At 41.8% G+C, this 25,126-nt stretch overlaps 1 protein-coding gene across 2 annotated transcripts in view; it reads right to left on the bottom strand.

Moving 5' to 3' along the window:
• Positions 1-1,343: 1,343 nt before the first annotated feature.
• The window catches only part of FKBP1B (FKBP prolyl isomerase 1B), a 36,409-nt gene continuing 12,626 nt past the window's right edge, over positions 1,344-25,126 (bottom strand). For both annotated transcript variants that reach the window (XM_054179907.1, XM_054179908.1), the window contains 2 exons: positions 4,991-5,103; positions 1,344-2,547 (listed from right to left, as the gene is read on the bottom strand). In XM_054179907.1, the coding sequence (XP_054035882.1) occupies positions 2,419-2,547; positions 4,991-5,103 (242 nt within the window). In that variant the 3' untranslated portion in view covers positions 1,344-2,418. The remainder of the gene's footprint in view (positions 2,548-4,990; positions 5,104-25,126) is intronic.

The raw sequence follows: 25,126 nt of genomic DNA, 5'->3' as shown, positions 1-25,126 counted from the left end.
GCTCTGCAGATAGAGACAGTAAGACTAAGTAGGATCAGATCCTAAAGCCTGGCAGGAACATATTTTTCACTTTCAAGAACCCCTGCAGAAGAGCAGAGCAAGGCCCTATCTTCAGACACAGTAGAAGCTTGCCAACAGCAGGACCAAGAGATAATGTGGCCTTTCCAGGTGTGCTGAACCAATCCTTAGCATCACTTTTGAGGCACTCAAGAAAGGTCCCAAACCAAGTCCCTTATGCTGTTTGGGGTTTGCTTATTTGTAATGAGCAACAAACTTTATCTGGGTCACTGGTAGGAGCAGCTTTAGACTGATGTGCTGCATTGTCCTGTGTTTGATGGGTGTCACAGAGCTAGCCTATGTTTAACCAAGACATCTATAGGAGCTAAACCTGCAACTGCTGCTACAACCTGCAATCTGTAAGCCAGTGCTGCCAGTGACAGGCTGGAGGGGTAGCAAAGGAGACTGGGAGCTTTATAAAGAGTTTCTGAGAACCAGTGGCTGTCACACTGGCAGGTCTAATTCCCTATTTATTAACAGGAAATTAGCCTATCCTAAATAAAAGAACTATTAGTGACAGGTAGATGTGTAAGCTTGCTGCTACAGTGATCCTAGATTTATGCCAGATGCAGACTGGGCATCTTCCCATCTCCAGGTGAGGAAGCAGTGTTTTGTGAATTCATATAACCATCAAATGAGATACATTCATCACATCAAATGTGATAAGTTTTATTGGCCAAAAAGGCAGCAGCATTCTGCCCTGTATCAGAAACAATGTGACCAGCAAGACCAGGGCTGTGATTGACATCCCCCCCCATACTCTGCAGTGCTCACTTTTGGGGCCCTCAGTACAAGACAGACATTGAAGTGCTGGAGTGGGTCCAGAGAAGGGCAAGGGAGCCTGTAAAAGATCTGGAGAACAGCTCTTGTGAGGAGCAGCTGAGGGAACTGGGCTTGTTTAGTCCAGAGAAGGGAAGCTGATAGAAGACATTTTTGCACTCTACAACTCCCTGAAAGGAGGCTGTAGTGAGGTGGGTGTTGGTCTTTTCTCCCCAATTACCAGTGACAGGATGGAGGAAATGGCCTCAAGATGCAGCAGGGGAGGTTTAGATTGGAGATTAGAAGAAACTTCTTGACCAAGAGGGTTCTCAAACACTGGAATAGGATCCCCAAGAAGGTAGTTGAATCCCTGGAGGTGTTTTAAAGATGCAGAGATGTGCTAAGGGACATGGTTTAATACCATACTTGGTAGAGTTAGATTATAGTTGGACTCAATCTTAAAGGTTGTTCCCAACCAAAATGACTCTATGATTCTATGAAACATTGCTAATATTAAGTGCCAAAGCAAGCTTGCAGGCAATATAAACAGCATCAGAAGATGCAGCCTAAAAATACCCCTTGTGTTCAGTGGCCACATCATCCCACAGCTCACATTTGTTTTTCAGGGTGGATGCATAGTTCTGCTTTTCTCTAGCATTTCTCAGATCTAGTGGAAAATTTTACACTAGTTTTACAGTTGCAGAAGCATAGAATTGGACCAGCATTGCAAGTGTTTGAGAAGCATCACTTTCGCCAGCAGCCAAACTGGGCAGAGTTGAGGGGCCACCAGGAGGGCAGGAAACCTCTCTGTTCCAGCAGTCCTTACATGCACGTTCCTGGTCCCACTGTGCCATCTCTACCAGGAGCAGTGCATGGAATGATGTGTATTTCACACAAGAAGCGAGAGTAACAAAAAATGCGTTGACGACGTTGGTGATTGTTTATAGAACTTCTTACACGCCACAAAGAATTCCAGTGGCCAGAGAAGCAGAAACTGTAAAGAACCACGTTTTTATTTTTGCTTTGTTTTTCTTTTAATATATATATAGGCTTTTAATTCTTAACTGAGACAGCTTTTTTCTTAAAAACAGCAGCAAGCAGAACATACACGTTGAGAAAAGTGGCAGCGCAGGTAATTTGTTTGGCTAATGCCCGTCCGTGTACAAGGCCTACATTGGATTATTCATCATCTGTTTGTGTGAGCACCTTTTGTGTTTCCTTTTTCTTGGTTTAAGTGTACAGTAAGGCAGTGGTTTTCCAAAAAGGAATATATATATCTATATTTATATTTATATATCTTTTCAGTCATCACTGTAAGTTCTTCTTACATGCAGATTAAATAAAATGTACAACTTGAAGAATGTTACAACGCTGGACAAAGCTGCTTTGTCCCAGGACAAGGCTTCTAATAAAAGGCAAATACAGACACCACAAAGTTAAAAAGAGGAAGAAGGCATAAGGAACCCAACTGCAGGTGCTATTGACAGAACAGCTTGAGCAGGGAAGATTGGTATTCCAGTGAAGATTTCTCCTGCTGCTGGCAAGGTGAGAAAGAATGGATGGTTATTAACAGATGTCTCCAGACAACTCCCTTGAGATGATTCACTCTAACCTGAGAAGCTCCACATCAAAGATGAGAGTAGCATTGGGAGGAATAACCCCAGGGTGGCCTGTGGCTCCATAGGCCATCTCGGGTGTGCAGGTCAACTTTGCTCTTTGTCCTAAGCTCATCTGGTTTTCGGATGGTGGAGGGAGGGGGAAGAAAAGATAAAAGGGGGGAAAAAAAGAGAGAGAGAAGACAAAAAAGCAGTATTAGGAGGGAAACAAGGAACAAATCACTACATGGCAGATTTACAAAACTGAGGAGAGTTGGCACCATCAGATTCATCTTTCAGCTTCAAGCTGAAGTTGTCACAAACAGGTCAGGTTTCCTGACTCCTCTGGCTTACCACAGCAGTTACCAGAGCTAGCCTGGGAGTCACATAAGGGCTTTTTAATGCATATGTTGGACTATTCTGCCTTCACTGGAGCCAGCTATAGAAGTGAGCTCCTTTTGCAGAGCACAGCATACACGTAATACCATCAGCCTGAGTCAGGGAAAGTCTCTCAGCAACAGACAAGACCAGAGAGCTTTATATTCATGAGAGATCAGTGCCCGAAACTTAGCCCAAACCTGTGGACAGATGTCTCACCTCAGGTGCTGCTGATTCACACCGTGAGCCCTTGCCCCTGCAATGGTCAGAAATGCTGATTTATTTCACTCCAGCCTAGCACTGGAGGTAAGAGTGCTCATTGAGATTTGAGGTATTAAGATTCAAGTCCCTGATCTCCCAACAGAGTGTTCTGGGGTGGAATGCTCCCAAGCTGCTATTCATTCATCGTGCCCTGGTGACTGAATGTTCATTGGCCAAGAAACAATCCCTGATTTGAAGTACCAGTTTTAACTGTGACCTCTCTCCCAAGATCAAGCACATCACTGGACTATAGTTTATGTGATACCTACTGTTGAATTTTTTCTCAGGTTCTCTAAAATATGCTGAAGCTAGAGCTTTCACCAGTTTAGGTAGAAGAAAAATGCAAGTATGAGCTTTCCCAGATTCAGGGAGTATTCATGCCATGGGGCTAAGGGTGTAAGAGCAGATGACCTCCCTGGTCCCTGCAGGGCTTTTCATGTGGCAAGCTGTCTGCTGCTCTGATACTTCCCTGGCAAGCCAGACAGCTGGTAAGTCATCAACAGGTTTTAAGCATGGGGCAAACTTGAACTGTCAGAAATTGAGCAAAGAAATACAGATATTGCTGGTATCTGACAGTCATTTGTCTCAGTCCAGAGAGGGAAGGAGACTCAGTGTTTGAGAAAAGCTACATGTCAGATATAGTGAAGTGCCTTTTTCCAAGTGCCTTGTGTTATTTGCACTCCACAAACCCCTCCAGACCCTGGGGTGAAGGGAGACAGTCCCAAACTGGTTTTCAGACAGCGATCCACCAGGAGGAGCAGGAGGGCAGCGTGTTGGACACTGATTCCTGGAACAGATTTTGGCCACTTACTATATAAGGGACATGAGTCAGGGAGCCAGTGGTCAAGGAAGGGACAGATTGATTCACCCAGTACTTGTTGCCACTGCTTTACCTGCACTGGCTCCTGTTTTCTACAGCACACTGCAGTCTTGAGCATCTCTTAGGCCTTATTACAAACCAAATAAAAAAGTTCAAATCCTTGAGAGGAATGTGTTTTTTTTCTAGGATTCCTCAAATGGATCTCTTTCACTGGCTGGAGAGAAGGGGATGGTGGCCTTGCTTTCTCCATAGGACTGGACATCATTTTCTCTTTCATCCCTCTCTGGAAAATCATGGTTGTGTCACTCCTCAGTGGATTGTTTCTCATTTTGCATTCTCTCCTTGTCTCTATTTAAGCACAAGAACTTGTTCCTGTCATAGCTGTTCCTATAATAATATTTGAGCAGTTTCTTTCTAGGACCCCAAAATAGGGTTCATACACTCTTGCACTTGAGCAGCCTGATCACACTCTTCATGTAAAGGGCCCTCACAGCACTGCAAACAAAACCCAAGAGCTGACAATGAATTGCATCATGTGGCTCCTCTAGAGTTTTACTGTTTTGGCACTCAAACTGTAACTAATGGAGGGCAATTTGCCCTTTCCCTCAATGTAGGGCTGGTCAGTCAATGTAGCTGGGAGTCTGAAATCATAAACATTTTAACAGTGCCGTATGATATCTTACTCAGTAGGGGTCGAAGTCAGTAGCTCAGTCATGGATGTCACCCAAAAGGGCAGCTTGGACTTCTATTGAATAGCTGAAGAGAGGCCACCCTATGAATTGCTGCCACCTGGAACAACTTGGAGGCCACTACTGTCTATTTGTGGAGGTGCCCACGGAAAGGTGACGGAACTTATGTGGAACACTGGCACCTGGAGAGGGGACTTCACATGTCATTTTCCAGGCAATACCACGTGGAAAGCCTCATGAGTAGAGGATGCCCCTGGATGGAGGCAGAAGAACTACAGAAAATGCTGTGCTCAAATGGACCGTGCTTTCAGAAAACTACATCATGTCCTGCACTGCGATTTTCACTTGGTCTTGCCACCGTTGCACCAGACATTGCTGTGCTCACACACCTTCAGCTAGTTTGAAGTTCAGGCAGAATAATTTCTTCATACCTGTGTAACACCTTCTTCAAATCCTTTAATGACTTCTTGTCTGCCAATCTTGAACCTAAAAGGCTTGTTTCTGTCTCTGGAGGAATCAAACTTCTTTCCATTCTGTAGCATTCCTATCAAAACAAGACACACAGCTTCAATTTGAGTTACATCTAAATTTAAGTGATGAGAGAGAGGGAAGGAGGGAAAAAATAATGCTACTAATTTCCATTTCACTTTGAAGCCTCATCCAAAACAAATATGGCAGGAGAGTCAAAGGCAGTGGTGATGCATTTTTACATTTGCCTTCCAGTACTTTAGGCTCTAACATAGAAATTTATTATTCTTGTTACTCTTCATGTAATAGGTTATAAATCGTATCACACCAAACGTTGCGCAGACATACAGAGCAGCTGTTGCTTACACAACAGAACCTCCTGGCTAAGCAGATAAAAGCAGGCAAGGAACAAGCAGGAAGCAGCAGAAGACAGAAACCCAGTGCAGAGGCCTGATCCAGGCCCGCTCCTAAACACACACAAGTTCCCTAAAACAAGCCTACAGACAAAGAATCCAAATGTAACACAAATGTGACTAAGTTTACTTCTCATTAAATACCTGAGGTTTATTTCAAGGTATTCTTTGAAGAGTGTAACTAACCAAGGGGAGTAGTCCTTGAGGAGCCCATGTTGGTAACCAGGGGCCTGCTGTTACGGCTCACCACAGCCAACAGGAGCTTTCTACCACTTCAGAGGGTGAGGATGTAGATTCAGGTTTGGGAACTCAAGCTAAATTTTCTGCCAGTCTGCAAGTACAGAACAGCTCCTTTGACTTGCTCCTGCAAATCTATACCAGAACACTTAGAAGGAATATTTGGTACCCCGGACCATTTGCCTTCTCTACTGGATTTATTCATGAGTACTAGAATAACGTGCATTACACAGCCACGGCCACTCCACACCACCCACGGTGAAGCTTCAACCAACATAACAATGGCTTGTGTCTCCTCCTCACACAGAAAGAACAGGAAAAAAATTCAAAAACATGAAAACAGCAAGGACAGTTGTATGAATACTCTACTATCCTCATTATTTTAGTTCAGCCACAACAGACAGTTGTGGAACATCTCACTCATTCCTTTTGGATGAGCACAACACTGTTTCAGCTGATATGCCAAGTGCCAGGTTCTGCACATTGGCCACAACAACTCCGTGCAGTGATACAGGCTGGGGTCACAGTGGCTGGAGAGTGGCCAGGCAGAGAGGGACCTGGGGGTACTGGTCGATGGTAGGCTGAATATAAGCCTGCAGTGTGCCCAGGCAGCCAGGAGGGTCAATGGCATCCTGGCCTGTATCAGGAACAGTGTGGCCAGCAGGAGCAGGGAGGTCATTCTGCCCCTGTACTCAGCACTGGTTAGGCCGCACCTCAAGTACTGTGTCCAGTTCTGGGCCCCTCAGTTTAGGAAGGGTGTTGAGTTGCTGGAAGGTGTCCAGAGAAGGGCAACAAAGCTGGTGAGGGGTTTGGAACATAAGCCCTATGAAGAGAGGCTGAGGGAGCTGGGGTTGCTTAGCTTGGAGAAGAGGAGGCTCAGGGGAGACCTTTTTGCTCTCTACAACTAACTGAAGGGAGGTTGTGGACAGGTGGATGTTGGTCTCTTCTCCCAGGCAGCCAGCACCAGAACAAGAGGACACAGGCTCAAGCTGCACCAGAGGAAGTTTAGGCTGGAGGTTAGGAAGAAATTCTACACAGAGAGAGTGATTGCCCATTGGAATGGGCTGCCTGGGGAGGTGGTAGAGTCACCATCATTGGAAGTGTTCAAGAGGAGACTTGATAGGGTGTTTGGTTGCATGGTTTAGTTGATTAGGTGGTGTTGGATAATCAGTTGGACACAATGATCTTGAAGGTCTCTTCCAACCTGGTTTATTCTATCCTATTCTATTCTATCTTACGAACACATGCCCAGATTCTACAGCAAATGGATAAATCTTCACACAGTGCTACACAATTAAGTGTTCTCATTTGCTTTTTGACCAGTGGATAATTATGGTAGCTTTCAACCTAGAAGTACTTGGTAATTGCACTTTCACAATGCTATACTCTGGATATTACAAGGCTGGGATGATATTTTTATGTTATAATAAAATATGTTTATATCAGAATAAATCCTTTCTTTGCCATGTCGTAGCGCTCGTGTTCTGGGCATATACCATGACACTTCTATGCAAGGTGCTTTACAACAAAAAGTTCATTAATATGCAAATATCTGAGAAAGCTTTTGCTGAAAACAACATTATCAAGCACAGCTGTGACAGAAAATGATGAGAAATATAACCTTTATGGTCCAGTATGAAAAATATAACCTTACTAGTTTCTTTTCACTAAAACAGTTATCTTAATAGAACAGCTAGATGCACAAATTTTACTTTTCAGTGAAAATCATCAGTTATTGCCCAAAGAGCAACCAAAAAAGCATTATTTTGCTTGCTTAAAAGTCCATATTGTGAATCAAAGGTAAATATACAGAGATGTGCCAGAATGGTAAAGCAAAAGGGCGGAATCATCTTTATACTTCTAAGAGGTAGGAACTGTTAAGCTTCTAAAACACAGTCAGCTCTTTTTGAGCTAATTATTCTGTTCCCCTCTATAATGAAGTAAGTCAGAGAAAAAAGCACTTTCAGGGGGTGCTTTACGTAACCCAGTCTAGGGATCTACATTAAGATGTAATGAATTGCATCCTAGCAGTGCCTATTTCTTTGCAATTAATGTAAAGGAGGTTCTGGGCCCCTCAGTTTAGGAAGGATGTTGACTTGCTGGAGCGTGTCCAGAGAAGGGCAACAAGGTTGGTGAAGGGCTTGGAGCACAAGCCCTATGAGGAGAGATTGAGGGAGCTGGGGTTGCTTAGCCTGGAGAGGAGGAGACTCAGGGGTGACCTTATTGCTCTCTACAACTACCTGAAGGGGGGTTGTAGTGAGGCAGAGGTTGGTCTCTTCTCCCAGGCAACCAGTACCAGAACAAGAGGACACAGTCTCAGGCTGCGTCAGGGGAGGTTTAGGCTGGAGGTTAGGAGGAAGTTTTACACAGAGAGAGTGATTGCCCACTGGAATGGGCTGCCTGAGGAGGTGGTGGGGTCGCCGTCACTGGGGGTGTTCAGGGCGAGGCTTGACAGGATGCTTGGTTGCATGGTTTAGTTGATTAGGTGGTGTTGGATGATAGGTTGGACACGATGATCTTGAAGGTCTCTTCCAACCTGGTTTATTCTATTCTATTCAAACAACTAGCTCAGACATAGATGCCTCCATATTCCTTAGTAGTTAAATCAGTGGTGATGGCATTTTGGACTCGCAGTAATGAGTACACAGTATTTGATTGTTCTAGTGGGATTCCTATGTTTAGATATTTCACATCAATATTAAAACTAAATGCCACATTAAAGCAACTTAGCTGTTGACCAAGTCCAGCATCTGTCAAACTGGGTGCTTCAGAAACATGCATGCACGTGTGTAAGGCCTTAGGAGGAAAGCTGCCGAATAACTTGCCCATAAGTTATCTTTCATAACTGTCACCATTAGTGCTTGTCACATTCCTTAAGTTTTTCACACTATAATAGTGAAGTATTCTATGTAATGCAAGGCCCTACACATATTCTGCAATATATTGCCTCAGTGAAATCCTTAAACCTGCTCCATGCGGGCTGGGAGGTCATACCAGCTCCTTGCACAAGGCTTTCTAGTCACAGACAAATCTGGCTTGCGTACGACAATCAAAACCAGCCTGTATAGGGAGGAGGGCAGGCAGGGAGAAGCAGCTGAGGAGGAACTCCCAGGCAGCTCATATAATGTTTCTTGAGGTATTGGATTGTCCTCACAGCAATTTTATTTTTAAACACATCGTAAAACCTTATGATTCCATGAAATAGGAGACTGTTACAGAATCAAAACATTTAATAGTTTTAATACTAAAACTTCATCCTGTCATTACAGTCTGCATGTTCAGAGTGGTATGAAAATATTAGTTATTCTTGACAGCAGTTCTGGGAGGTAGGGGAAGATATTTATTACGAAATAGCCTCAGTCTAGGAGTTCAGCTTCAGATGCAAAGTAACACAACACTTCAGTATGCCTTCATGTCATCTGTAACCAGATCTTATTAAAATACTTAAATGTCTGATGGTTCACTAAATACCACACATCACATCAAATAGGGAGCACAACTAGAACTGACTCTTCAGAAACCCTGACAACAGCTACTGGACAAGGTTCCCCATTTAAAATGTTTCTATCATCTGCCCATGAGCTTGCTAGTCTAATACATATCAGGTAAAAACTAACTCCCATCTCATCATCAAAAGCTCACAGAAGATGTATTAAGCTTTGCAGAAAAGCAGAAGCTGCTTCTCCTGTGTTTCCAGCAATGCCCTATTTTCAGGAATGGCTGAAAACTCACCAGGTGATGAATTTGGAAATGTAACATCCTTTGTCACCACCCCACCTTATTGCTTTTGGAGGACAAACTGGGGTTCAACAAGTCAAATGTGTCCTTTATTTGCCAAAGCTCTGGCAGTGGGGTCAGTTTTCCTATGACTGACTGCCCTTTAAGTGCACATGTAGTTTAGAAGTGAGTAAGAGTTCCCATGTGTCCTGGAGAAGTTCCGACCTGGATTTAGATTTGAACTTTAGGTCTTTATCTCTCTATTTCTGAAAGTTAGAGTTGACTGTTCAGGCTCCTGGGAGCCAAGACAGCATAATGTTTTATTTTCTCTCTTGCTAATGCATCAATTGATTTTCAGGAAAAAAATTGATTTGGTTAATATTCTTCAACAAGGGCAGATGCTTATCCTCAGCATCTAGATAACAACTCAGTTATCTAGATAACAAGGAGGAAAAAAGGCCCTAAAATCTGGAACTGGACAAAGACATTGTTTTGCAAAGTCATAATGATCAATAAGAGTTTTGACTGAGCAAGGACATCCAGATGCCTATACGCCCACTTACTAAAATCTCACATTTGATTCTGAAAGGTAACAATAATTGTATTAAAAGAATTGTACAAATTCATTTAGCAGAATATTGTGCAGAGTTGAAAACATTCTGATCTACCAGGTGTCCTAATTAATTAAACAGATTCTTAAAAATTCAGTGGCTGTAGAAAAGGAGATGTTTCAGATCATGGATCCTGCTGAATCTCTGAAGTTCAGTTCATTGAAGCTGAAAATCAAAGAGCATACCAATCATTTTGTTAAGATACACAACTAGGGATCCATCTAAACTGCCAAAACCACAATGCCATTTGAGCTAAAGCAGAGAAAACGAAGCTTCAGTCTAGGCTATACACAAGCTATTATTTCTTATTAAAACATGGGTGTGTCTGCACTACTCTTTTAACATGAATTTTAATTAACCATGGTCCATCAACCTCAGCTGAGATCACATCTTTTAAGTCTGTTTCCTAAGGGGAGAGGGCTAATGACACTGTCTGTACTTGCCTAATAACTTTTGAATCTTTCAGCCAATTTCAACTAATTTTGACAGAGGAGCAGCTTTCATACCGAAATTAAGATCCTATGTGTGGAATGTAAAGAGACTTGCATAGGAAAAAGGTACTGTAAGTGCTTCTACCAAGAGAAATGTTTGTTATCAGAGAATATATTATTGAGATATAGTCAGGAATAGAAAGACACAAATCGTGTGTCTGGACCACAGCCTTCCCAGATTCAGCTGGGAATTCAACCAGCTACATAACAGAAATCCACAGAAGCAGCCTAGCTGGCTAATATGACTATGGTCCCCACAAAATGACACGTCCAAAGCACTCTCTCTACAAAAGAGGGGTAAAGAGAGAGCACCAAAGGCCCTCCATAGATAGCCTGTGAAGCTTACATGCCTGAGTATGTAAAATTTATGTGTAAAATGCCACTGCTACCATTAGCCATCTCCAAGACAGAAACTGTGTTTCAACTTGTCATCTAGGTTACTGCTGCAGTTAATAAAGAAAAAGAGGTATTTCCAAGAATGATTCATCCCACCCAGATTGTGATGTTAGGACTTCAATAGCCTCATGGAATTGTTTGTCATTCTCAGACTACTAACTTACAAAAGTTAACAACATTAATTTTAAATGCTGGACTGTCAACCTTTATTAGGTGCCTGTGGACAGGTATTAACTCCTCCATCCATACCTACATGAGGCAGACCAAACTGCATCCCAGGCTTCAATGGCTTCAGTGTTCAGTGATTCATTTCTCTTTGCAGTGCCGACACTCTGGGAATTAGAAAATGAAGATTCTAATCCACAACAAATCCCTTAATTTCACTAGCTGCTCTCCTTTTGTCCTGTACAGTGGAACTCACTCACCTTGCAAGTATTAAGGGGATAAATCAAATAGGTGGCTTTCAAAAGACAGCAACATTCATCTGCAAAGTCTTCCATTATCATATTGTTTCAAATTATAGTTACCTACAGAACATCAAGGCAGCTAGAGGACAGCTACTTTCTGAACATATGTTGGCAGCAGAAAGAGGGGCAGATAGTCAAAGGTTTGTTGACACCATCCTGTTTCATTTTCTGTAGATCTGAGGTTCTCCAGGACAGGGATTATATTAAGATGCTCTCCATGCAATTACCTCTCCAATTATGCTGCAAAATAAATCAGTGCTGTTAAAAACTTGTTATTTGATTTGTCCCTAGGTCTCCTGGAGACAACATTTGCTACAATTAGCATTGCTGTGGGTTACAAATTTTTGATCTCAAGTGTTTCTTTTTCCCTTAAGACGTGTTTCTATATAAATTCAGATTTTCCTCTCGTTCACAACCTGTAATTACTACTAATGTACACCTTTAGTCTGGAAAAGATGTTATTGGTAAGTTTCTAGAAACTGTACAAAAGCCTTTGTGCCAACATTGACACCTTCACACTGTATAGAGGAAGACACAGTGCTGCAAAGCTTAGGAGCAGTGGGAGAAACTCATCTCTAACATCACAAATCATATCCCAGGCTGGTTTACACCAGCAGAACTCCGCTGATTTTACTGGTGTTATTCACATTTTACATTAAAATAGATCATTTCTCTTTAGGACTCAGTTCTGACAAACTGCATTAAATCAGAGCAACTCCTCTGCCTTCAGTGGTCTTCCCCTCTCAGCTTGTGTCTCAGTCTTACACCAGGTAAGTCTAGAAGGTCCTAGAAGGTTCCTAGAGCGTGTGGAGGATAGCTTCTTATCCCAGCTGTTACATGAACCTACCAGGCATGCAGCCCTGCTCAACCTGCTGTTTACAAATAGAGAAGGGCTGGTGGGAGATGGGGTGGTCAGAGGCTGTCTGGAGAGTTTTCTATATATGGTGAAACCAGGAGGAGCATCAACAAAACCTCCACCTTGGACTTCTGAAGGGCAGACTTCGGCTTATTTAAGGAACAACAGCTCCCAGCACTATGTAGTTACTCTGGGACATGAGCCTCCTTCCAAATAGCCAGGCAGTTAAGTAGTGTATACTTCTGTTTTCCTTATTTTGATTTTCAAAGCAAACTCTTTTCTGGACAAATGTGGCATCTCATCCATTTTACTGCTGAAAATTCTTTTCATCCAAAATTATGATTGTTGTAATGGAACTAAAGACTACTGAATATAAGCTGGAGGATGATTTCATTTCCTCTGCTGTATTTGAATAGTGAGCCATCTTGCTGTGTCCTGTATGGGAACTTTGGCAACTGAACCGAGAAGGGAAGCGTGGGACTTTCCAGGGAAAGGTTCAGCAACAGAGGTTTGGTACCGCTGTAAACACAAACTCAGTTTTTCCCTGCTAGAGCTTCTTCTCCTTCATATAAACAAAGACTGATGAAGCGGGGGGAACAAGGATTTGCTGGGTTAGACTATTTTTTGACAGTATAAAACACTTAAGAAAAAAAAATAAGATTAATCTTTTTAAGGGACATTTGAGTCTAGAGGGATAATGGTTGAAGATGCTGGAGGATGCATATCAGCTCTTTACCAGATTTTTTGTTGTTGTTGTTTAAAAAGCCATCAGCACTGATTTGAATGTGCCATTTGTTGCCATGACAACCACTGACTCCAAGTACAGAAATGGGAAATGGATAGCAGTGGTGGCCACTTGCTAGTTCCTGTTACTGCAGAGCACTTCAGTAATGGTTGAACTTTTTAACACAGCCAGCCTTGCTGCTTCATTTTCTTCATGTAATACATACTCATATATCTTTAATGTGGATTAAGAGCAACACAATCAATTATTTATTATGCAGCTGACAGCATGCAATGAAGACACAACAGACAACTACTCAATAATGCATTATCATGCACTATATATCAGTGCTGTGTACAACTACAAGACAATATGAAAGAGCCTTGCACTTAGTTTGACTTCACAGCCAAGAAAATTACACACAGCTGCCTAGTTCACTCTGCTAAAAGTTATTATTCTGTCCTAATGGCTTTATAGATTTGCATAGTTTCAAGAGAGAAGAAAAAGTAGATATACACTCAAGACAGGCATGAGGCTTAACAAGAATATTCCACCTGAATTGTAAGGAGACCAAAACAATTTCTCAGGTATCCTGTTGTCTGTTACCATTAATGTTCAGCTGTAAAATATACATGCTCTGCAGCATAAGGCAAATTTCATTTGAGTAAGCATGGCAGAATCAGGTCAATATGGGCATGCCAGTGACTAGGACAATAGATGTTTAAAGCAAAATTTTAGAGACACTATTACTACAGAAGTGCTTTGTATCTCTTGCATATCTACTCCTAAATATCATGTCCTGTAACACAAGTTCTGGAGGGAAAGGGAACATTACCGACTGGGCTAGGTCTGTCCTCTGCTACCAGCCAAAAAGCAGTTCAAGGCCTCAGCTGTAATACAAAGACAACATTTTGCAAGATTTCCCACCCAAAAACATGTATCAGAGCTTTGCCAAAGAATACTGACCATCTGGTGCACCAGATGACAGGACAATACAATTAATCTCTTTATTTTCATATTGGTTTTATTCTCAAACTAACCCCCTGCCACATCACAAACATGTTATTTCCTTCCTCCCATTTTTGCTTGATGACTGCCTGTGCAACAGTGGTATGGATTTGACATTTTAGCCTGTAGCACATATATGAATGTGCAGGTGACCTTCCACTGGGAAGTTATGTGCTTCAGTAGGGGGTTAAACCTCACTGCAATACGTGAGCATAGTAACCATCTATGGCACAAGAAGGCCCCAAGCTAGGTCAACCAAGCTTCTGAATACAGATGTAGAGTACAGGAAAAATACCACAGAAAGTAGAAAGGGATCTCCAGACATGTCCTGGGAAAGCTCTGAGTGTAAGCCCCTGTTTACCCTGCTTTTTGTTATAGCCTAACTTCCTTTATGCACAGCCACACCTTGTTCACTGGAGTGTTTTACTGAAACTCATCTTGACAAACACAGCAATTGTCTAACATCCTGCAAAGGACTTAGCTACTGTTCTGTTCTCAAACAGGAAGGAGAAAAATATTCTTGGAAAAGAGACACAAGATGCAACCAGAGGCAAGTAAGAGCTTATTAAAAGTGGGTGTTGACTGAGCCACATAACCAGCACAGTCAGGATGCCAAAGTTACAGACAGTTTAAATAAGTCAGAAACAGACACTGCTGTTCCATTGTAATCTCATGTGTACACAACACACACAATGCAGAATTCAAACTCTTTATACCCAGGGTATCCAACCTTCTGACTCAGAATGGTCAGACATTCCTATATGTGTCTTATTTTAAAGATGTGGCATAGGCTTCCTGGTTGGCATTATGCAATGTTGCCTTCCTTCACAAGTGCTCAGGGAATTCCTGGGGAAATCCAGATCCTCCCATCTGCAATTCCTTGTGGGAAAGAGACATGACTTCATTGGCACAACTTTGGGGCCACCATGGGGCCTCATATCAGTGTAACACACAGTTTACAGTGCAATTAGGTGAAATACTACTGTTCCTTAAGAGTGGAGAAAGGCAGGCATGTAGATGCTGCACTTTCTCTATTGATGTGGACAGGACCATAGACTTCTGAGAATGGTTTATTAACAAGTTATGTATTGGGTAACCCTCATAATGGTAGGCCAAACTTTGGACAACATGAAGATTATGTAAAGCCAGCATTTTGCTGAGCAATCTTTATCATTTGCTGCAACATTCCAGAGGAAGAATGTCTTACTCAGACGCCACTGTTTATCTAGGTCGCCTTTTCAAAGATATACAAGATATACTCATTAAAGGAATAAATCTTTCCATAGATGTATAGTTTCTTCTTCCCACCTACTAGGAACACACCTGCTTCCACAAAAAAGGGTCTTTCTGCAGTATTCAATGTAAATAGTGTTTTATATTCTCCAAGGCAGAGCACAGCAGTATCATAAGTATCACTCTGCCTGTAAACTGAATGCTCAGAAATAATACCAGCTGCAAAATTCTTCTTTTGCCACATTTGTTTCTTATTTTTGTTCATTGTTCCCAGTGTTGCAGACTCTCTGATATTAACAGTTCCCTTGATATCCATGAAAGTACAAAAATATATGCATCAGTTTAAGACCTGGATCACAGTAATTTAAAACTAAGCTGAACGATGCACTTGGGAGCAATCGCCAGAGCAGAATCCTGCAAGGATTCAGAATAGCAGAGAGTTGTGACCAGAGCAAAGAGCAAGATGTCAAAAAGAATAGGTTCGGTCACTAGACAGATGTGTAAGTATAACTTGCCTTTGTTTTATTCTCTTTGGAATTCCCAATGTCAGAGAGAGTGTCAGTCATGAGCATATTCAGCAATATTATGAGTTAATATACTTTGCCTTTGGTATCTTGAAAAGCTTCATTCAGTAAGCCTTTAAAGTATTTTCAGAGCCACAGTGGAAAGCAGCTATTAACAGTACCATTCATTATTATAAAAAGGTATTTTCTGTCTCTTAAGTTTTTATCTTGGTGGTCTTAAACATCAACTATGGAAAAAGTGGCAGCTGTTATCTTGACAGATGGGTCTTAGGCATTGCTCTGCTGGACATTAGACAGTTGTCTCTCTGGAGAACAATAGGAATTTCCAAGTGCCTGTAACTATTTTCATCCACTTAATAAGCCATTTGTGTCTTGAACTAGTAAAGGGAAGAAGCAAGGAGAATGCAAAATAAATGTTTTAGGAGAAACACCTCAGAGAAAGGGGTGAGAATCAGATAAGTATCACCCATTATTGATACTCTCCTTGAGTTTTACTAAAGCATCAGACAGAAAAAGAATCAGAAGTTTCTTATACAGGCCATGGAGGCAAACAGGCACTTCCAGAAGTTAAAATACAGAAAGCCTGTGCACTGAGTGAAGTGCAGCCTATAGTCTGCTAGCAGCTCATAAGTGCAAGGCTACACCACAATTTTCAGCTCTTCCTAGGATTTAGCTTTTGGGTATAGAGCTTTGAATCCAATTTTAAGGACAGACACAAGCCTGAGAATATTCCTCCTTTTTAAAGGGTGGTTGATATGGAGGATGCTGTTGCCTGCCTTTCTATCATAAAGGTGTGCCAAGAGCACCACAAGTTCAACTCTACCTCAAGCCTGAATTTAAATCTGTGTCCTTCACCTTTTCTGATGGGATCAACCCCTTGAATCTGTATGGCAACTTGAAATGGAGAATGGTGAAAGCAGGAGTAAAATAAGCAAGTAGTAATTAGGGAGGTTAGTGGGATCTCAATCATTGCTCTCAGGGCTTGTTAGATCAGCAGTGTCTGATGTTGTGTAGGGTTTGTCCCTGCATTGCTCTCATTTCATTTAACAGGAGTTTGAGGATGGACTGCACAGATGTGCAATGTTTTTCCAAAAGCAAAAGTATTTTCACACTCAGGACTATTGCAAATAAGAGACGTTGTACATTATGTCTGTTTAGGAACCAAGCAGTCAATCCACAGACACAAACAGTGAAGGTAAACATTGACAAAAATATTTAAACAGCACAAGAGGGTGGAAAACAAGATGAAAGTGGACCAAACACTGAAGCTCTACATAAACAAATGTATTATTATACCAGCAGCAAAAACCTGGAAGATTTCAAGACTCTACAGCAAAACAGGTAACATCATCATCTGCAAAAGTAAGGACAAAGATGATGAATATGCTGTACAACTCACAGGAGCTGCTGTAGACCAGACACTCACAAACCACGCTACCCTTCATCATCCCACTACGTGTAACTGAAAAAGTAGCATCCTATGAGAGTAACTTACTACAGGAAGTCAGTAAAAACCTGTTCCTAACAATGAAATAGGAAAAACATATAAAGGACAGGGTATTTTTCTGTTGCAAAATGATTGTCCTGTTCAATTTGATCCAAAACTGCAAAGAAAATCCAATTCAGAATACACTGCTTTATTTTCAAATTGCTGGTATGAACTATTTAGGTTCTCCAATTATTTAACACCAAGTATTGTTTAGCTACATCCAAGCTAAAAGACACCCAAGCCCTCAAGGAGAAACCATAAAAGGAAAAAGAGAAAAATTAAAATTCACAAAGAGCAAGCTGAAGGGAAGGTGTATCAGATGAAATTCAAGTATACAAACAGCCAAACCAGGCAAAAGAAAGGCAGAACTGACCTAAAATTTTGATCAAATAGGATGATATTTGTATGAGGCAGTTACCTAGCTTAAAACTCACCCAGACACTTAAAAGGGATTCTACATCACTTTTAAAAATAATTGAACAGATGTTCCTAGACCAGGTAGCATAGCTTATTCTGCATAATACACAATGCTATGCAACATATAAAAGTTCAATTTGTTTAGGCTGCTGCTTCCTTCCTGAAGGCTTCCTGTTCAGAGTGGATTGATCAGTGAATGCATTTTCCAGATATGCTTTATTGCCTTTTTTCCTCTTTTCCTTCCTTATTTCTAAAAAGGAGCAGTAAGGGGGAAGAAATAGTCTGTAGGTGAGGCATAAAAGCAGAGATTTATTGAATGATGAGAGCAGAGTCAAGGGGCCTCCAGGTGCAAACAGTGTAATTAGTATAACATCATACAACTAAACAGCTCCTGCTCCACCACCACCATTTTTGCCCCCATCCCAGAGCCAGGAGCAAGACCTTCACCAGCCAAGATACCACACAGAGAAGCTCAGCCCCAGTGAGAAGGCCCAGCCAGTACCCATGGATGATACTGGAGGGGCCATCAACCTTCTTCCTAACTAACCGGGGGGCCACCAGGCCCCCCAGCCTTTGTCACCACCACTATCACCCAGTGTGCACCATGAGGACTCACCAGTGATGAGAGGAGGATCCCTCAGCCCAGATGGGCTCAGCTTGAGGCTTCTGCCTTTCCTGGGGGGGATTAAAAAGGGGAGTGGGTGGGGAGGGCCAAGTGGCCGCACCTGGGGTTGGAGGAGACTCCAACAGAGCTCAGGTGCTCTGGGATTTGAGGGGGGGAGAGGGGAAAATGGGGCAGGTGAGGGACTTTCAGGCTGTCAGGTAATAATAGGACTAGGGGGAATGGAAAAAAAAATAGAAATGGGTAGATTCAGATTGGATATTGGGAAGAAATTCTTCACCATGATGGTGGTGAGACACTGGAACAGGTTGCCAAGGGAGGTGGTAGAAGCCCCATCCCTGGAGATTTTTCAGGCGAGGCTGAATGTGGCTCTGGGCAACCTGATCTAGTGTGAGGTGTCCCTGCCCATGGCAGGGCAGCTGGAACTGGACCATCCTTGAGGTCCCTTCCAACCCCAACAATTCTATGGTTCTAAAACAATTTTGAAGTTTAGGCTGGATGTTAGGAAGAAATTCTTCACAGAAAGAGTGATTGGCCATTGGAATGAGCTGCCCAGGGAGGTGGTGGAATCACCATCCCTGGAAGTGTTTAAAATAAGACTGGATGAGGCAATTAGTGCCATGGTTTAATTGATTAGATGGTGTTGGGTGATGGGTTGGACTTGATTATCTTGAAGGTCTTTTCCAACCTGGTTAATTCTGTGATTTTGTGACAATTTTTTCTTTGTTTCCATGTTCCCATTTTGCACAGCAAAGAGAAAGGTCTGTGGGAGTTAATTTCTCTCGGTTTTGTGTACTGTTTTAATACTTAAACACGTGTCTGCAGATTTACTGGCTGCCTGCATAGGGTGTTTCAGTGATCCCACTCACAAGGGCAGCAATCACCCAAGCTGCTGAGTCTTGGAAAATCATTCATCAGAGTACTAAGTAATCTGGCTGTTCATATCATCAAACAGTTGCCAGGAGAAAGAAAAAAAAAAAGGAAAATTACATAAACCAAATGAATTTAAGCATTATCTAAGTTTCAAATAAAGAAACCCTGCTGACTGGACTGAAAACTGACACAGGTACAAATCTTTCTCCTGGTATAACAAGTACATTTGTGGATTTATCAAGAAAAAGGATACAGAGAATTTAAATTTCTTGGTACATCTAATTGGTCTTCCCCATCACAACTGAATATTTGTGAGCTTCTGCCTGTCCCCATGACCAAAGATCACTAAGGACACAGCCAGGCATGCTTAAACCATAACTCTATCGTAACAGGAACAAACCAAATGAAAGCATGTTCTGCATCTCATTTCACATCTCGTGTTCTGCACAAGTCTGTGGGCTCAGGCAGTATCCTAGACACACAGAGCACCATATACTGCATTCTTTATTTTCTCTATTATGATCATCCACTCAGCAAAATAAGTATCATTGTGCAGTAAACTCACAAATTTTCACCAAGTCCACCTACCATTTTTGGCATAATTTTATAGCTTTCAACTTATTAATCTGCCCTGAAGACACTTTGATCCATGAGAACTCCCTCATCGTCAGTGCTCAGTCTTTACCCACATATAATTCAGATGAACACTTCTCCTGTATGTCCATGACCTCAGCTAAAGCTCTAAATAAACCTGTTCTTTACAGCTTATGATGTGCTCCAAACAATGGCTTTCAAACTTTTTGAGTCTTCCTTTGACACCAGTCTCTGCCAAGATCATATATCAGCTGTATTTTCCTGCTGATAAACCAAGTTTGGGTTTCACATCAGTGGTTCCTCTCTCTTGTTGACATCATGACATGATGAGGATGCTCAGGCAGAGGAATCACAGAATCATTTCAGTTGGAAAAGACTCTTAAGATCATCAAGTCCAACTGTTATCTAAGTCTACCAAATCTGGTGCTAAACCATGTCCCTTAGCACCACATCTCTTGATCTTTTAACACCTCCATGGATGGAGATTCAACCACCTGCTTGATTCCAATGATTGATTTCAGTCAAGAATTTTCTTCTAACATGCAGCCTAAACCTCCCCTGGTGCAACCTGAGGCCGCTTCCTCTTGTCCCATCACTTGTTACTAGGGAGAAGAGATAACCCCCACCTCACTACAACCTCTGTAACAGAAGTTGCACCTGTGGCTATTCCTGACCACCAGCTTTGCACTAATACCAGGCAAGCTGTCTCTCTGCTGGTTTGCAAAGCTGCTTCACTTTCCCACCACACCTCATATGTTGGGGAAAGCTCCACTTCTGCTTTGAGCAAGTTCCATCCTTCTGAAAATGCTCAGAGAAGAATTTAATTTCAGGCAGATTGTGGCATGTAATCACAATTTCTGTTTCTGAGCTCCTTCTGCCCTATCATACAGGATGTAGTGCCAAACCACTTGCAATTTTAGCCACCAACATATGAATACCTGATCTTATGCATTTAAGGGCAGTGCCCGCATCCCATCCTGAATATCAACCAAAGCAGTTAGTGAAGGAAACACATCTAAAGCTGGATCAAAAGTCTACACCAGCCCTAATAATACTGGTAATTCAATTCTTGATCTATATTTAAGAGTCAAACCATCTGCCTTGCTTGTGCACTATGTGTCCTAGTGTTTGCCTTCTAGAAAGAGGGTTATATACTGCCTTCTGTCCTTACATTTTTACTTGCTGTTCGCAGCCTTCTTAGAGAGTGGTTACGCATTTCAAGGTCCAGTATGGATGCTATTTAGCAGTCAATTGTCCTGGCAAAAACCCATGATATAAATTTTTGCACAGCTTGTGAATAAGCATGCAAGCCTTTATGTGACCTGTCCTTAGTACTGAGGTGGCTTCTGTAACATTAACAGCTTTTTCTGCAAAGATCTTAACACCTGACTCTGAAGATTATGACACCAGACTCCTGGACAGCAAATCCCAAAGTAACACTTCGCTAGGCAGTGTCAGAAATACTATCTTTCATCAGTGCTTTCCCAAGGGTTTAAAGGAAAGTGGTGTGACATAAACCCAAACAACAACAACCAACCAACCAATCAAAAAAACCCCAACCCACAACCAAGTGATTTATAAAACTGCTGCAATTGGATTGCAACGTTACATTAAGCAGAGAAGTAATTTCTGGAGCAAATAAAACATCCTACTTCTGTTTAGTGTACTTCTGTTACAGCAAATTATGTGGACAACACATGCACAGTGCATCTTGCAAGGAGCCAGGACTCAAACAGTGCTTAGCTGCATCTCTCTGAATTGAATGAACTGCTTTATAGGACCAGGAATCCTAAATATTGGTGCACTGCAGACTGCCATTTTTAGCTGCTGCAATATCATGTCTTGTTTTGGTGCCTACTGCCAGATTACATCATCTCGTAGCAACTTTTTCAGAGGAGCAGCTAAAGCTGCTTCTCCTGAGGTGTCATTGACTAGAAAGTCAACAACATCATATTTTGATTTTATTTTTATTAGTTTTAAAATCTTTACCAGTCTTCCTGCTACAAGGAAGACTGGAAGGATGGGAAGGAAGTGAACATTTTAGCATGGTATCAGCAAGGAAGATCACAGATGGCCCTGGGAAAAGCAATGATGCAGATACTGTTGTAGTACAGCCTAAAGGTGGATCATATCTACACTCAATAAACATATAGGCAATACCAATTCTTCTGAACTGCTGCATGCATGGATGCACACAATTCTATTTCCTCACATTAGTTTCAGTTCTGTGTCAGGTTCTCTATATAGTAATCTGACAATGGCTAGAGGTGAAGTCTTAGCAACGAAAACAATCAACAGAAAGGCCTTGTTTGTCATGCTACCAACATGATTTCTGCTACATATTCTTTGCAGGCTAAGATCATGACATCAGGCTGTCATGCAACATGACTGCAGGTCCAGGATGCATGTCAGAACATATTTGTCATGACCTCTGATGTCATGTTTGAATTTTGGAGATGGACTGTGCATGCTCAAATCAAATACCAGAATTCCTCCATGTGAGCTCCAAGATTTGTTTTGACTGTTGATATTGCCTAGTAAAGAGGGAAGGCGAATTTAGACTACAGAATTTTTTCACTTTTTTTCAGATGATCTAATGCTTCACACAGCCATACAAATTGCATGGTTTTTCACACACAACATGAAGTTGGCAGTGAGCATTTCTAGCCACGGCACAGTGTATGTTCTTACTCTAAGGCAGACAGACTTCATTCCAGTGACTGGGAGAACATGTTATCTGATCCCTAATTTGATTAATAGTCCATAGAATCTTTTTAGGCTGGTGCCTGGATATGATTTTTATTTCTGTCTTTGTGGTGACAGTGCTACCAGACTAAGTGCACTGGGCCACATCTCAGTTTGCTTGCTCAATCATTTAAACTCTCAGAATAGAACTCAAATCAGTGTCACCTGTATTTTTAAGGTTACAAGAACTTCTAACCCTTGTTCCGACCTCATTCAGAGCAACTTCAACATCCTAGTTGCTCTGCTGAAGTGTTACAGAATGCAAAGCAGGAGCACTACCTTTTTATCTGCTTCAGAAGCCTTCATGGAGATTAGGAAGTGTTGCCCTGATCTCTCCCAGTTCTGCGCCACCTTGCTATCTGCACACAAAAGGTCAGATTTTAAACTGGGGTAAAACAGTTGAACCTTGAAAAGGTCAACAGAGCAACGCTAGTTTGTTGCAGATGGGAACAAATTCTCACTGAGCCATTCCAGAGATAGGAAACTTGAGATGTAGGGGTTTTCCCACCCACGCACATCTCCCCCAGTCAGTGTATTTGAAGGTAATTTTCTTTCCAGGAATCCAGAAAACTCTGATGTTCTAATCTTTGCACCTGCCACTTCTTCTAATGTGGATTTATTCTGCAGGGCCCAGGACTAAGACGCAGTGAGAGTATTTACTTACAACATCTTAACAGTAATAAAACAACACACATGAATCAAAACTCTTTTACTTCCTTTATCCTTGCATCAAGAGCCTTCTGAGAGCTTAAGAGGGAGAAATGATAAAGCATCTCTCAGTAGCCTTGCTTATAGACTTTGAAAGGGTAAGAATTCAAGAGAGGTCTTCACAGTTTCATTTGTGTGAAGGAAAAAAACCCAACAGTATATGAGACATTAAACTAGTTAGGTTTCAACACTGTTCACTGCAAAAGCAGCATACAGTCAGCAACTTCAAGAATAAAGGAGGATCTTGCACAAAATTTCCCACCATATACATAAAGGCTAATGTGTTGGATAAGCACAGAATATAATTATCAAATTTCCTTAAGATAATAATTGTTTGGAGCTTGAGGTTTATACTCTGTTCATACAAATTCAAAGCAAACTGAGACAGGTTTAGTTTGGCTGTGACTTTGATGAAAATAGGTAAATTGAACCAGAGCTCCCTATTCAAGTTGGACCCTATATTAATAGAAATATTCATGACCCTAAGACACTCCCACATTAAACAGTCTGAGTCAGAGCAGACTCCTTGACTCATCCAAATTGCTCTTCTCATTCTAAGTTGGAAATAGCAGTGTCATAGATGTCGCAGGAGGGGTGGTAAGTGATACTTGTATTAACACCTTCATTTTTGGAAATCTGCTGTGCCAGCTACAGACAACTAGAGGAAGGAAGGCAGGCAAAAAATAAATAAATCAAATTTTGGCTTGTATACAGAGACAGCCATCCTTCCCTCTGAGTGGGGAAAGTGCCAATGAACAAATTTGGATGGGGTGTACAAAAGGAATTAAAAACCCTGTATCCTGCTGTTTACTTGCACATGATATGAACTGTGTGTGCCTTGGGGGAGTGACAACCTACCCCCAGGAAATTCTGGCCCATGATGAAGAGAGTCATAATTTACTACTAAAAAGAAGAATTAGCAGAGGCAGTAAGAGGCTAAGATGACACATTTAACTTTCCCTGGCCCAAAGCCAAATATGCAAGCAAAGGCTTAAAAGAACTTTTTTCTGATGCCTCTGTGCCAACAATAGATGTGGACAGAACAAATATTTACAGATGGAGGGAGACTGAATGTGGGGAGGCAGACTCTGCCTGAAGTGCTTATTATAATGATTAGCCCATGGCAGCTTTAGAACTCTGAAGCAACTGCTCCCCACAGCCACAGACAAGATGGAATGACTCAATGTCAATGCTGCCAGCACAAGATGTCTTTTCACACGTACTGTGCCATGTCGTTTTCCCTTTCCCTGAGGGTGTATTAATAGCAGTGGAGTCATACTGTACATACTACAGTATAACCACCTCTCTCTGAAGAGAGCACAGGCAAGGCTGACAGTGGGCTAAAACACATTCAAAACAAACAAAATGGTCCTGGAGACCTGGAGGAGGTGTGGACTCTTGTGCTTTCTCTCTGAGTATCTCTCTGAAACCTCCTCTCACTATAAGCATCTCTCCCCAACACCTCAAAATGTCCTTACCATTATAGAAAATCAAGTTATTAAATGGATGATTTTCCTATGAGATGTCTCCTACTTTATTCATTTCTGAAAACAGAAAGTAAATGTAATAGTAAAATAGATGTGCCTCTTCCTCCTCCATTCTTTATTGTTCACCTCCCTTAGCTGTCTGGGAATGAGTTTCTCTTAATCTGTTTTTTGCACAGTTAAGCACAATGGAGCTCTTGGATGATACTATGATACAAACATAATCAAATTATCTTTTCTCTGTTCCTGGAAACAATGAAAATTCTAAGAAAAAAATTGGTTGGAACATCTGAAGTAGAGGGGTATTTCAGAGCAGAATTTGATCCTTTTGGATCTGCATTTGCACTGAAAGAATAGAACAGAACAGAATAGAATAGAATAGAATAGAACCAGACCAGGTTGGAAGAGACCTTCAAGATCATCGTGTCCAACCCCTCAACCAATCCAACCCATCCAAACAACTAACCCATGGCACCAAGCACCCCATCAA

This window comes from Dryobates pubescens, chromosome 3, assembly GCF_014839835.1.
Source record: "Dryobates pubescens isolate bDryPub1 chromosome 3, bDryPub1.pri, whole genome shotgun sequence".
In the NCBI taxonomy this organism is placed as follows: domain Eukaryota; kingdom Metazoa; phylum Chordata; class Aves; order Piciformes; family Picidae; genus Dryobates; species Dryobates pubescens.
Note: the sequence above shows the minus strand (reverse complement) of the source record. Positions and strands in the feature narration are given on the sequence as shown.